The sequence below is a fragment of the Oncorhynchus nerka genome, linkage group LG16, assembly GCF_034236695.1.
Source record: "Oncorhynchus nerka isolate Pitt River linkage group LG16, Oner_Uvic_2.0, whole genome shotgun sequence".
Lineage (NCBI taxonomy): Eukaryota > Metazoa > Chordata > Actinopteri > Salmoniformes > Salmonidae > Oncorhynchus > Oncorhynchus nerka.
The window spans coordinates 8359330-8372292 of NC_088411.1; the positions used below are offsets into that span (position 1 = coordinate 8359330).

The following is a 12963-nucleotide window of genomic DNA, read 5'->3' on the forward strand; positions in this document are numbered from 1 at the left end:
GCTAACGGAGTAGAACACCTGTTTAGGTGAGGTGCTAGCTAACGGAGTAAAACACCTGTTTAGGTGAGGTGCTAGCTAATGGAGTAGAACACCTGTTTCGGCGAGGTGCCGGCTAACGGAGTAGAACACCTGTTTAGGTGAGGTGCCGGCTAACGGAGTAGAACACCTGTTTAGGCGAGGTGCCGGCTAATGGAGTAGAACACTTGAAATGAAAAAGGAGAGCCACGCTCTAGGAGCTCAGAAGCAATATTTTAATAACCTAATAACCAACGTTTTGACAGACAAGCTGTCTTCGTCAGGGTATAATGAAAAACACTGTGCGTCACCAGTTTATATTGTGTCAAAGGACACACACAGGTAGGTGTCTGTAAACATGGCTGGGTGTGCCTTGATATCATTGGTTAATTTACAGATATAAATAGAACATGTAAACAAAGAGGGGTTACAATACTACAACTACAGTCACTACCAACCTCCAATATGATGCACACCCCACTGAGCCAACCATAGTGCTAACAACCATCAGATCCTTCTAGATCTACTAGGGGCCATTTAAAGTGTCTACAGGGAGGTTTTCAGACTGGCCCATACCAATCTGTATAACATGATGAACCTTCTCATGTAGTAGGGTCATGTACCATGGTACCTTCCCCCCTGTGTCCTCAGCCATGGTGGTAGTGGTGAAGTTAGACTTGTTCTGATGACCCTCTCTAGCTGATGTACCATGGTACCTTCCCCCCTGTGTCCTCAGCCATGGTGGTACTGGTGAAGTTAGACTTGTTCTGGTGACCCTCTCTAGCTGCTCCTGGGTCCAAGCAGGCTCAACCTGCCATTTCCTTTTGTGGAGCCGTTCACCTGCAGGCTTCAGTTAGACGCAAGAAACATTCATTAACTTTCACTTTATTCATTACGTTTTTTTTTCTTTCACATGCTGTTGGTTTTACCTCTCGAACACTAAACAAATGTTTATTTCAATGTTTTGTATTACCTATGGGCATATGCTTGTATTAATGGCAATTGCAAGGGTTACATTTGAAGTATCATCCATTCAAAAAGCAGGCAACATGATAAGGACGTCATCTTAAACTGGAGGGAGGGGGCAGATTTAGGGATGACGTTGGGATGGCACATGGACACTTCTGACTGTCCTCAATTGAAGGCAGATGGACCTTCCCTCTCTGACTGTTGACTGGATTCCTTGTCATTTTGGACAGTAAAACAAACTATTAACTAAGAGTGATTTGAATGTGAAATTAAAAATTTAAGTCACAGTTAATAAACTGGATTCAAAGTGGGGTTCCCACAAGAAAGGTTGAGTTGTGGCTGCTTAGCGTGATGTATTGTTGTCTCTACCTTCTTGCCCTTTGTGCTGTTGTCTGTGCCCAATAATGTTTGTACCGTGTTTTGTGCAGCTACCATGTTGTGCTGCTGCCATGTTGTGTTTTCATGTGTTGATGCCATGCTATGTTGTCTTATGTCTCTATGTATATAATCTATGTCGTAATCTCCTCCCGGCACAGCCAGAAGAGGACTGGCCACCCCTCATAGCCTGGTTCCTCTCTAGGTTTTGGCCTTTCTAGGGAGTTTTTCCTAGCCACCTGCATTGCTTGCTGTTTGGGGTTTTAGGCTGGGCTTCTGTACAGCCCTTTGATATATCAGCTGATGTAAGAAGGTCTATATAAATACATTTGATTTGATGTAGTGTCTTTCTTGTTGTGATGTGTGTTTTGTCCTATATTTTGATGTTAATTTATGTAACTCTAAACAATGGCGTTTGAGGGGGCCAATCAGAATGAATGAACATGCTCTGCATCATGCTAAGAACAGTCCTTATGCCTCACTGCTTCACTGCAGCATTATTGTTTGTATTTGGGTTTTTTTTATCTGATAAAAGTAGAGTTACAATTACATGAAAACAGTGGGGTTACAGAAACGAATTCATCAAATTAAATTGCAGGCTAAATGTTCTTTAAAAACAAAAGAAAACATACATTTAATATGGATTCACAATGGGGCTAATATCCACTCGGAATAAACATCCCTTTTGATAACCTTTTGTCATGTATGTTCATGTACTTACCTGGAGTGCGTGTGGGTGGCGCTATTACTAATTACTACATGTGATCGTCTGCCCTTGACCTTGTCCCATGACATCTGATAAACATTGTTCTGCCACCCGCATCCCTGCATCAGTGTGCTAATATATTATATGGTGTCAGAAGTTTAAAAGTTATACAAGGAAAGCTCAACACTCCCGAAACATGGAACAAATGAGACCACCAACTACTCTGAACCTAGAGGGAAATCTAGTGTGGATCCAGAAATTCAACCTTTGCTATATATCATCGCCGGTGGCATTTCCGATAAATCCGAAAAAGGGAAATGTGCCACGTTCCTGCACGTAGCCGGAGATGATGGAATCAAGGTATTCAATACTATTGATTTTGACGATGATGTAGATGACTTGGATGTATTAAAATACCCTTTCCGAACGTAATATGAGCCAAGAAAAAAATGCATCAGGTAACGTTAAGTCCAATATCTTTTTTACGAGAGTGCAAGGACAAACTTTGATGCTTATGCGACTGATCTAAAAAATTACTTTGAGTTTCAACAATTTACCGAGTCACTGATACGGGACAGAATTGTGTGTGAAATCACAAATGAGCAAGTGCGCCGCAGATTACTCAGAAACACTGAAAATGAACAACCACACATGTACTTTTAAGCTGGATACAGGAGTTGAATGTAAAGTCTTGTCCGGGTGAGACTTGAAAACTCTGAAAGTGAAAGTGAGTGGGGCTAATAAAATGTGCAGCCAGATTCTCTCTCTTTGCTTTGGCTCCAAAATAAGTACATTGGTCTTGTCTTGATTTAGCTGGAGGAAGTTGTGAGCCATCCAAATATTTAATTCCATGCAAAAATCCAACCGCAAACTATTCACCTATTCTGTCCACCAGATAGAGCAAAAAGGCAAGAAAACACTCAACTGTAAATACAAAGAGAAAGTGTTTGACCTGGAATGCCAAGTGATAGAACAAGATGCACCTGCAATACTTGGAAGATCAGCTTGTCAGCAAATGGGTTTACTACCGAGAATATTCAAGCTTGAACAAAGGACAGGCACTGACATTTCGAGTGAATATGAAGATGTATTCACAGGACTTGGATGTGTTCCAGGAGATAATATATTACACCTTTTAGTGTTTAAATCATATTTTAGCTTGAAGCGTGTTCGGTTATCCCACAGACCTAGCGCATTGCTACATGGTACTTGAAGAAGAAACGGAGGTTATTAATTAATTTAGTACACTGTTTAGATTGAGCACATCTAAGCGAAAGCTATACTTTGTCATGACGATATAAACGGATGGATGTGTTCCAGACAAGGAAGGACATCTATTGGCTGAATTTGGCGGTCTGGAGTGTAGGTCATTGTTTTGAAAGCGTTATGAAATGTGACAGTGTGTAATCCCATATCTCCAGCCAATAATGATATAGCTCTGAAGCGTTCTTACACGATTTCCTGATTTTCACAGGCAGACTACTAACAAGTTACTTGGGAGGAAATGTTTTATTTTACCAATTGATAGAACATAGGCTTTCAAATTGACAGGAGTTATCTTACCCTGCCTTGGGTTTCACTTTCAAAATGACAAAATCAGGCGGCAAAACAATGATTTTGTCATTTTGAAAGTGAAAGTATGAGGTCCAAATGCTAACCAAGGCAGGGTAAGATATGGATTATTTATGTGTATAAAAATAGCCTCCTGCTACTGGATTTAACATGTTATGTCATTTTAATCTTGATGAATGACTGTATTTGTAATTTTACTACAAGGCTGTTCTCTCCCTTTTGTTTACAATGTCTGTTCTACCTCTTGGTGACTCAACTTGCCTTCTGCTTTGAAAGTGCACTGTTCTCTCCCTTTTGTTTACAATGTCTGTACTACCTCTTGGTGACTCAACTTGCTTCTGCTTTGAAAGTGCACTGTTCTCTCCCTTTTGTTTACAATGTCTGTACTACCTCTTGGTGACTCAACTTGCCTTCTGCTTTGAAAGTGCACTGTTCTCTCCCTTTTGTTTACAATGTCTGTACTACCTCTTGGTGACTCAACTTGCCTTCTGCTTTGAAAGTGCACTGCTGAACTCAATCGAAACAGCCGCACCGTGGCAATGTTCCAGTATAGACTTTACGTTCGTCCCCTCGCCCCGACCTGGGCGTGAACCAGGGACGCGAACCAGGGACACTCTGCACACGTCAACAGTCACCCTCGAAACATCGTTACCCATCGCTCCACAAAAGCCGCGGCCCTTGCAGAGCAAGGGGAACCACTACTTCAAGGTCTCAGAGCAAGTGACGTCACCGATTGAAACGCCACTAGCGCGCACCACCGCTAACTAGCTAGCCAATTCACATCGGCTACACTAAGATGTTAAAAGGCTATTTTGGTTACATTCCTAATGTGTGATTCGTAAATAAGTTCTGAATCTAAAATGACACCTAGGTTTTTTACCTGGTGTTTTATCTTTGTTGCCAGTGAATTAGCCTATCAGAAGCTTCTAAAGCCATGACATAATTTTCTGAAATTTCCAAGCTGTTTAAAGGCACAGTCAACTTAGTGTTTGTAAACTTCTGACCCACTGGAATTGTGACACAGTGAAATATAAGTGAAATAATCTGTCTGTAAACAATTGTTGGAAAAATGACTTGTGTCATGCACAAAGTTGTCACGACTCTACGCCCTGTGTTTTCGTGGGGTGGCTTATGTTTGCCGTTTTGTGCTTCCTGCGCCTGACTTCTCACCCACTACACTCAGAACGTTACAAAAGTAGATGTCCTAACCAACTTGCTAAAACTATAGTTTGTTAACAAGACATGTGTGGAGTGGTTGAAACACTTAGGTTGGAGTCATTAAAACTAGTTTATGTAAACTTCCGACTTCAACTGTAAACTGAACAGTACCGGACCCAAAATCGAATCTTGTGGAATGCCACATGTGATATGTATTTTCTCTGAGTTATGTTCACCACAGGTGACAAACAACTCTAGACTGGTTAAATAGGTCCTAAACCAATTTAGAACTGGATATTGATACACCATGATCCATTGGCAGCTAAAGACACTAGTGCATGGAACTCAGAGAGAGCCTATAGGCCAATGCAGCAATAAATGCAGCATATAACTCCCATCGTTAACTGTAAAATACATACAAATAAAACGCTAGAAAATATCCTGATAAATTCTGGTTCTTTCAATCGCATTAATCTCTACTCTGCTGGTGTGCCTCCCTTTTCTATCTCTAGTGAAATGCAACATTGTATCAACTCAGGAGGTTTCTCAGGTGCACGTGCTCCCTCAATGTTATCAGGACAGAGAAACCACACATGCTCATTGCTAACATGGAGCACTCCAAACAAAAGACAACGAAAACACTGACAAAACTCATAAATTATGATTATGAAATTAACCACAACTTGTTTCTCACAAGTGTAGCAGGTTGTGAACTCTGCAAACAATGTATCCACCCCGAGAATGAGAACGGTAAATGACTGTAATGCATGCGTTAACAGTAATTAATGTAACCAAATGACGGGGATGAACAGTACATTTACTAGCCTACTGGTTACATATGTAATGAAGAATTGATCAAAATAAACAAAGAACAAACAATTCACACAATGACACAATGAATGTTCAGCAATTGTCAGGGGACAGCAGGGCACCTTCTGGAGAGCTGAGTGCTTGCATGCTGGATAAAGATGCCCATATCTTCTCCACAAACCCCTCTGCTTCTTCTTGTCTCAACATTTAAAATGATACTCAAGACACATTATTGTCAAACATTTGAGATGCTTTTCACTGACAGCTGAAACTCATTCATCAGCTAGGCCTATTGCCATGTGCGCTGCCTAAATAGAGGATCATTAGTCATGAGTCTTGTCCTGGAGGCAGAATTGAGCGTTTCCCCCTTACAATAAGCCAGCTGCAAAGTCAAAATTGACTATTTTGTCAAATAGAAAAAGCATTTAGACGAAAATGAACTTTTGGGTCTTAATTTAAGGTTAGAGTTAGGCATTTGGGTTAGCAGTGTTGTTAAGGATAGGTTTAAAATTATATTTTATTACTTTGTGGCTGTGCCAACTAGGGACCACTCTGCAGAGCTGCCTCCAGAACAACGTTCATGACAAAAAACAATAACCTTCTGAAGCAAAGATTAGATGATTTTGAGACACGAATTTGGTGCAATGTCATAGGCCCATGTTTGTGATCAGATTTAATAGACAAAGACATAACTATAAAATACAAATGGTAGGCAATATGTATCCTTGTCACGTTCTGACCTTAGTTCCTTTGTTTTGTCTTTGTTTTAGTATGGTCAGGGCGTGAGTTGGGGTGGGCAGTCTATGTTTGTTTTTCTATGTTGGTTTTTGTGTTCGGCCTAGTATGGTTCTCAATCAGAGGCAGGTGTCGTTAGTTGTCTCTGATTGAGAATCATACTTAGGTAGCCTTTTTCCACCTGGGTTTCGTCTGTGTTTATTTCCTGTTTAGTGTTTTGTCACTCACCTTACGGGACTGTCCCCCACCTGTCCAAGATCCTCTTGTGGCAGGGAGGAGACTGTGCGCCATGTCTTTTGGGACTGTGCCTTTGCCGGACTAGTCTGGGCTAGGGCACGGGTGATGCTAGGTGTGGTTAGGAGTGATTTTGTTTTGACATGGGCTAGGCTAGAGAGCGGCGTAGGGAGAGCAAAGGGAACGGATAGGGACAGGTTTCTGCTCTGGCTTCTCATGAGTCTCTTTAAAAAGGGACTGTGGGAAGCCAGGAAGAATTTTGTCAAGACAGGGAGAGATTGGGGGGTGGAAGGGATAGTGAGAAGGGTGGAAGGTGATTTGAGGGGGAGGATGAAGAGGGAGGAGAGGAAGTGGGGGAAGCATGCGGCACGGGAGAGGTGGAAAGGGGGTTTAGGGCTGGGAGTGTTAGAGTGAGTTTGGTAAGGGGATAGATTAGGGAAGGGGAGATAGGGAAAGGGTTAGGTATTGGTTAGGTATGACGGGGAGGGACGATGCTCCCCTGAGGTTTGTTTTTGTTTGGTGTTTGGTGATTTGGTTTTGTAAATAAAAGTAAGTAATTAAGAATGAATGATAGATATGATTTTGTAAAGTGTGAATGGTATTGATTGTAAATAAATTATTTTAACCACCTTACGGGACTGTTTGTTTGTTGTTTATTGTTTTTGTTCAGTGTTCATTTTTGCTTCATTAAATTATGGACACTTACCACGCTGCGTTTTGGTCCTCAGATCCTTCTCGCTACTCCTCAGAAGAAGAGGAGGACGAGATCCCTTACAATCCTATTCAAATATCTCTGTATATGTGTGTGTGTGTGAGTGTGTGTGTGTATGTATGTATGTGTATATATATATATATATATATATATATATATTTAAAAAATGAACACTGACACACACGGTCAATACTGCTGCTGCTACTATTTACTTTATTGCAGATCCCAGCATATTTCTATTGTATATATTCCTAGTATTTTTAAGACTTCTTTTAAAAATATTTTTCTAGTACTCGGCTGTGTTTTGTTGTACAGTACATGTGTATTGCGCTGTTGAGGATAGCCTGTGAGTAAGCATTTCACTGCAACGTTTACATCCTGTATTCTGGGCAAGTGACCAATAAACTTTGATTTGATGACAGTCAGGCACTAATTTACTAAATAAATAGTTTGGCTCATAAAACATTATAAAAAGCCTATGGTAACATATTAGGCATTTATTCAGAAAAAAATGTTCATATGTAATAGTAATTAACACTAGGGTAGCGGGTAATTAACACTTATGACATGACACAATAATCCTAATTATGTCTACATACACACTTAACCGCAAATTAGTTCATAATGTGTGTTCCCTATATTTGTCTAATGAGTTTATTCATTCCCAAGTAGGATGATGCTAGACCGAGCAGACAGTGAACCAGATAACGATGATGCTGCTCACACCCATTATCAAGTTGAGGAAAGAAAGCAAGCCAAATTCCCCAGATCAATGGGGTAGTGATGTCTCAAGGATCCTGGATTTTTGTTTCTTCACATTTACAATTGCGACCTGGCCAATATAAAGCAAAGCAGTTCGACAGATACAACGACACAGAGTTACACATGGAGTAAAACTAACATACAGTCAATAATATAGTATAAACAAGTCTATATACGATGTGAGCAAATTAGGTGAGAAGGGAGGTAAAGGCAAAAAAAGCCATGGTGGCAAAGTAAATACAATATAGCAAGTAAAACACTGGAATGGTAGTTTTGCAATGGAAGAATGTGCAAAGTAGAAATAAAAATAATGGGGTGCAAAGGAGCAAAATAAATCAATAAAATACAATTGGGAAAGAGGTAGTTGTTTGGGCTAAATTATAGGTGGGCTGCTCTGACAGTTGGTGCTTAAAGCTAGTGAGGGAGATAAGTGTTTCCAGTTTCAGAGATTTTTGTAGTTCGTTCCAGTCATTGGCAGCAGAGAACTGGAAGGAGAGGCGGCCAAAGAAAGAATTGGTTTTGGGGGTGACTAGAGAGATATACCTGCTGGAGCGTGTGCTACAGGTGGGAGATGCTATGGTGACCAGCGAGCTGAGATAAGGGGGGACTTTACCTAGCAGGGTCTTGTAGATGACATAGAGCCAGTGGGTTTGGCGACGAGTATGAAGCGAGGGCCAGCCAACGAGAGCGTACAGGTCGCAATGGTGGGTAGTATATGGGACTTTGGTGACAAAACTGATTGCACTGTGATAGACTGCATACAATTTGTTGAGTAGGGTATTGGAGGCTATTTTGTAAATGACATCGCCAAAGTCGAGGATTGGTAGGATGGTCAGTTTTACAAGGGTATGTTTGGCAGCATGAGTGAAGGACGCTTTGTTGCGAAATAGGAAGCCAATTCTAGATTTAACTTTGGATTGGAGATGTTTGATATGGGTTTGGAAGGAGAGTTTACAGTCTAACCAGAAACCTAAGTATTTGTAGTTGTCCACGTATTCCAAGTCAGAACCGTCCAGAGTAGTGATGTTGGACAGGCGGGTAGGTGCAGGTAGCGATCGGTTGAAGAGCATGCATTTAGTTTTACTTGTATTTAAGAGCAATTGGAGGCCACGGAAGGAGAGTTGTATGGCATTGAAGCTTGCCTGGAGGGTTGTTAACACAGTGTCCAAAGAAGGGCCAGAAGTATACAGAATGGTGTGGAGTCTGCGTAGAGGTGGATCAGAGACTCACCAGCAGCAAGAGCGACCTCATTGATGTATACAGAGAAGAGAGTTGGTCCAAGAATTGAACCCTGTGGCACCCCCATAGAGACTGCCAGAGGTCCGGACAGCAGACCCTCCGATTTGACACACTGAACTCTATCAGAGAAGTAGTTGGTGAACCAGGCGAGGCAATCATTTGAGAAACCAAGGCTGTCGAGTCTGCCGATGAGGATGTGGTGATTGACAGAGTCGAAAGCCTTGGCCAGATCAATGAATACGGCTGCACAGTAATGTTTCTTATCGATGGCGGTTAAGATATCGTTTAGGACCTTGAGCGTGGCTGAGGTGCACCCATGACCAGCTCTGAAACCAGATTGCATAGCAGAGAAGGTATGGTGAGATTCGAAATGGTCGGTAATCTGTTTGTTGACTTGGCTTTCAAGACCTTAGAAAGGCATGGTAGGATAGATATAGGTCTGTAGCAGTTTGGGTCAAGAGTGTCCCCCCCCTTTGAAGAGGGGATGACCGCAGCTGCTTTCCAATCTTTGGGAATCTCAGACGACACAAAAGAGAGGTTGAACAGGCTAGTAATAGGGGTGGCAACAATTTCGGCAGATAGTTTTAGAAAGAAATGGTCCAGATTGTCTAGCCCGGCTGATTTGTAGGGGTCCAGATTTTGCAGCTCTTTCAGAACATCAGCTGAACGGATTTGCGAGAAGGAGAAATGGCGAAGGCTTGGGCGAGTTGCTGTTGGGGGTGCAGTGCTGTTGACCGGTAGGAGTAGCCAGGTGGAAAGCATGGCCAGCCGTAGAAAATGCTTTTTGAAATTCTCAATTATGGTGGATTTATCAGTGGTGACAGTGTTTCCTATCTTCAGTGCAGTGGGCAGCTGGGAGGAGGTGTTCTTATTCTCCATGGACTTTACAGTGTCTCAGAACTTTTTGAGTTAGTGTTGCAGGAAGCAAATTTCTGCTTGAAAAAGCTAGCCTTGGCCTTTCTAACTGCCTGTGTATAATGGTTTCTAGCTTCCCTGAACAGCTGCATATCACGGGGGCTGTTCGATGCTAATGCAGAACGCCATAGGATGTTTTTGTGTTGGTTAAGGGCAGTCAGGTCTGGGAGAACCAAGGGCTATATCTGTTCCTGGTTCTAAATTTCTTGAATGGGGCATGTTTATTTAAGATGGTTAGGAAGGCATTTAAAAAAATATCCAGGCATCCTCTACTGACGGGATGAGATCAATATCCTTACAGGATACCCGGCCAGGTCGATTAGAAAGGCCTGCTCGCTGAAGTGTTTCAGGGAGCGTTTTACAGTGATGAGTGGAGGTCGTTTGACCACTGACCCATTACGGATGCAGGCAATGAGGCAGTGATCGGGTGCCCGTGTTTAAGGCTTTGGGGAGGTACCTGGTAGGTTCATTGATAATTTGTGTGAGATTGAGGGCATCAAGTGTAGATTGTAGGATGGGTGGGGTGTTAAGCATGTTCCAGTTTAGGTCGCCTAGCAGCTCGAGCCTTGAAGATAGATGGGGGGCAATCAGTTCACAGATTGCACGGGCCGTTAGAAGAACTTACACAGAAGGTTAGGAGAGTTAGGTTAAGGTTAGGGAAAATGCTCTCCAAACCTGCTACAAAAATCCCTTCCGGTCGTAGCTGTATCGAGTGGCCAAGATGGCAGCATTCTCTAATAACTATTTACCTGTTTCACACAGTTAACCATCTTATTACAGTTCGTTTTTTTTTGACTGATTCAATTCAGCAAGATATCATGATTTACAAACTGAAAGGATTATATTTACATTAAGTCTACAGGTCAGTTCATCTCGATTCTTCAAACTCCTAAGAACTTCACAAATCCAGTGTGTGGGTCTTCCAGTGAGTTGGAGAGGCTTGAGGAACCATGGCACAGTTTGAAAGCTTGTGGACTGTAAGTAAAATGTTTCTGATTTGCACATGTTGTGGCTTGGCGTGTTTAATTAATTAATTTTAAAAAACAATTATCAAATGTAAATATTTCCTCCATTAAATATAAATCAGTTATTATTATCCTACTAGTTCTGTCCATTTGACTGAAACCTCGTAAAATAAACTGTGGTGGAGAGAAGTACATTTTTTATTGACTGAATTTTTGTCCACTAACCTAGGTCAGTGTTTCCCAAATTCGGTCCTGAGGAACCCAAGGGGTGTAAGTTTTGCTTTGTGCCCTAGCACTACACAGCTGATTCAGATAATGAACTCATCGTCAAGCTTTGGTTATTTGAGTCAGCTATGTAGTGCTAGGGCGACAACCAAAACGTGCACCCTTTTGGGTCCCCAGGACCGAGTTTGGGAAACGCTGACCTAGGTTAGCTAGGGCTTGGTGTCACACCTTTAAAGAATGACTAAAAACACACCAGGGTGCGCCACCACACTCACAAACGCCTATTTGAAATGGTCCCATATAATAATTTCATTTGAAATGTGAATATTTGGGTTAGAATTCTGTTCTCTATTTCCAGGTACCTATTATATTGGTGTTTGTAACCATTGGATGCTGTATTGCATGTGGTAGAGCTGAGTACAGAATAGGGGATGAATGTTGTCCCATGTGTTCACCAGGTAAGGACCGTCTCTTTACATCATATGATTCAGACGTTAATACATCATCAACACTAACAGAAAAACATGACATTGTGATTTTCTCTTCCCCAGGAAATCGTGTATATAAGCATTGTACTGAATTCACCAGTACCAGCTGTGTGCCCTGTGTTGATGCTACTTTCCTTGATGAGCCCAATGGTCTCATGAAATGCAAAGTGTGTACCAACTGTGATCCAGGTAAGAGTGGCCCGTTGTGTCTGTACTGAAACCCAGACACAAACACTGATATGTTAATCTGTGTTGTTATGCTATGAGGATATGTCAGTTGTAATCTGCATCAGATAATACATGCCATGTTTTCTCTCTAGGTTTGGGTTTGAAGGTAAAGCAGTCATGTAGACCTTCATCAGACACTGTCTGTGGGACACTGGAGGGGTTCTACTGTCTAGACCCAACTAAGGATGGTTGTAGAGCAGCCCAGAGACACAGCAGCTGTCTGCCTGGTCAATACATCAGTCACACAGGTATGTCTTCATGTAAATCTTCCTTTGACATCAGTACATGATTTATGCAGTCGTGAGTTAAGCACATCTCAAGTCAGGATCCTTAATGAGTTTCACCCTGTGTTGGTGCAGGAACAACATCTACAGATACTGTGTGTTCTGACTGTACTGGTGACACCTATTCAAATGGATCATTTACATCCTGCCAGCCACACACACAGTAAGTGTGGCTCATGTACAATGGTTATTTCCCTCAAAATATCATCTAAATAGTACAATATTAACATAGAAATGTAAAGCTGAATGTTGGATGACCGCATTGTCAATTTACCAGTGGTCTATTTATCCTATTATAGATGTCATACCTTGAAGCTTCAGCAAATTAAATCTGGAACTCATTGGTCCGACTCTGAGTGTGGACCACAAATCTCACCTATAGCTACATTAATATTTGCTGTGGTGGTGGGGGTACTCGCTGTGATAGCAGCCGTGACGACGGCAGCTATTATGAAAAGAAGAAGAAAAAACACCAAAAGATCCTTTAACTCGTGAGATTATTTTGTGGGAATTGTACATTTATTGTTTAAGTGAGAAATATCAAATAGCACTAAATCAAATGTGATTTGTC

General features: G+C 41.7%; 1 protein-coding gene across 1 annotated transcript; it reads left to right on the top strand.

Moving 5' to 3' along the window:
• The first annotated feature begins 10201 nt into the window (after window positions 1–10201).
• Window positions 10202–12957, top strand: LOC115126368 (tumor necrosis factor receptor superfamily member 14-like). Its single transcript, XM_029655973.2, has 6 exons — window positions 10202–11179; window positions 11751–11850; window positions 11944–12069; window positions 12201–12356; window positions 12468–12555; window positions 12692–12957. Exons 1-6 carry the CDS (start codon window positions 11153–11155, stop codon window positions 12885–12887), a joined length of 693 nt encoding a protein of 230 aa, XP_029511833.2. The 5' UTR covers window positions 10202–11152; the 3' UTR covers window positions 12888–12957.
• Window positions 12958–12963: the final 6 nt, after the last annotated feature.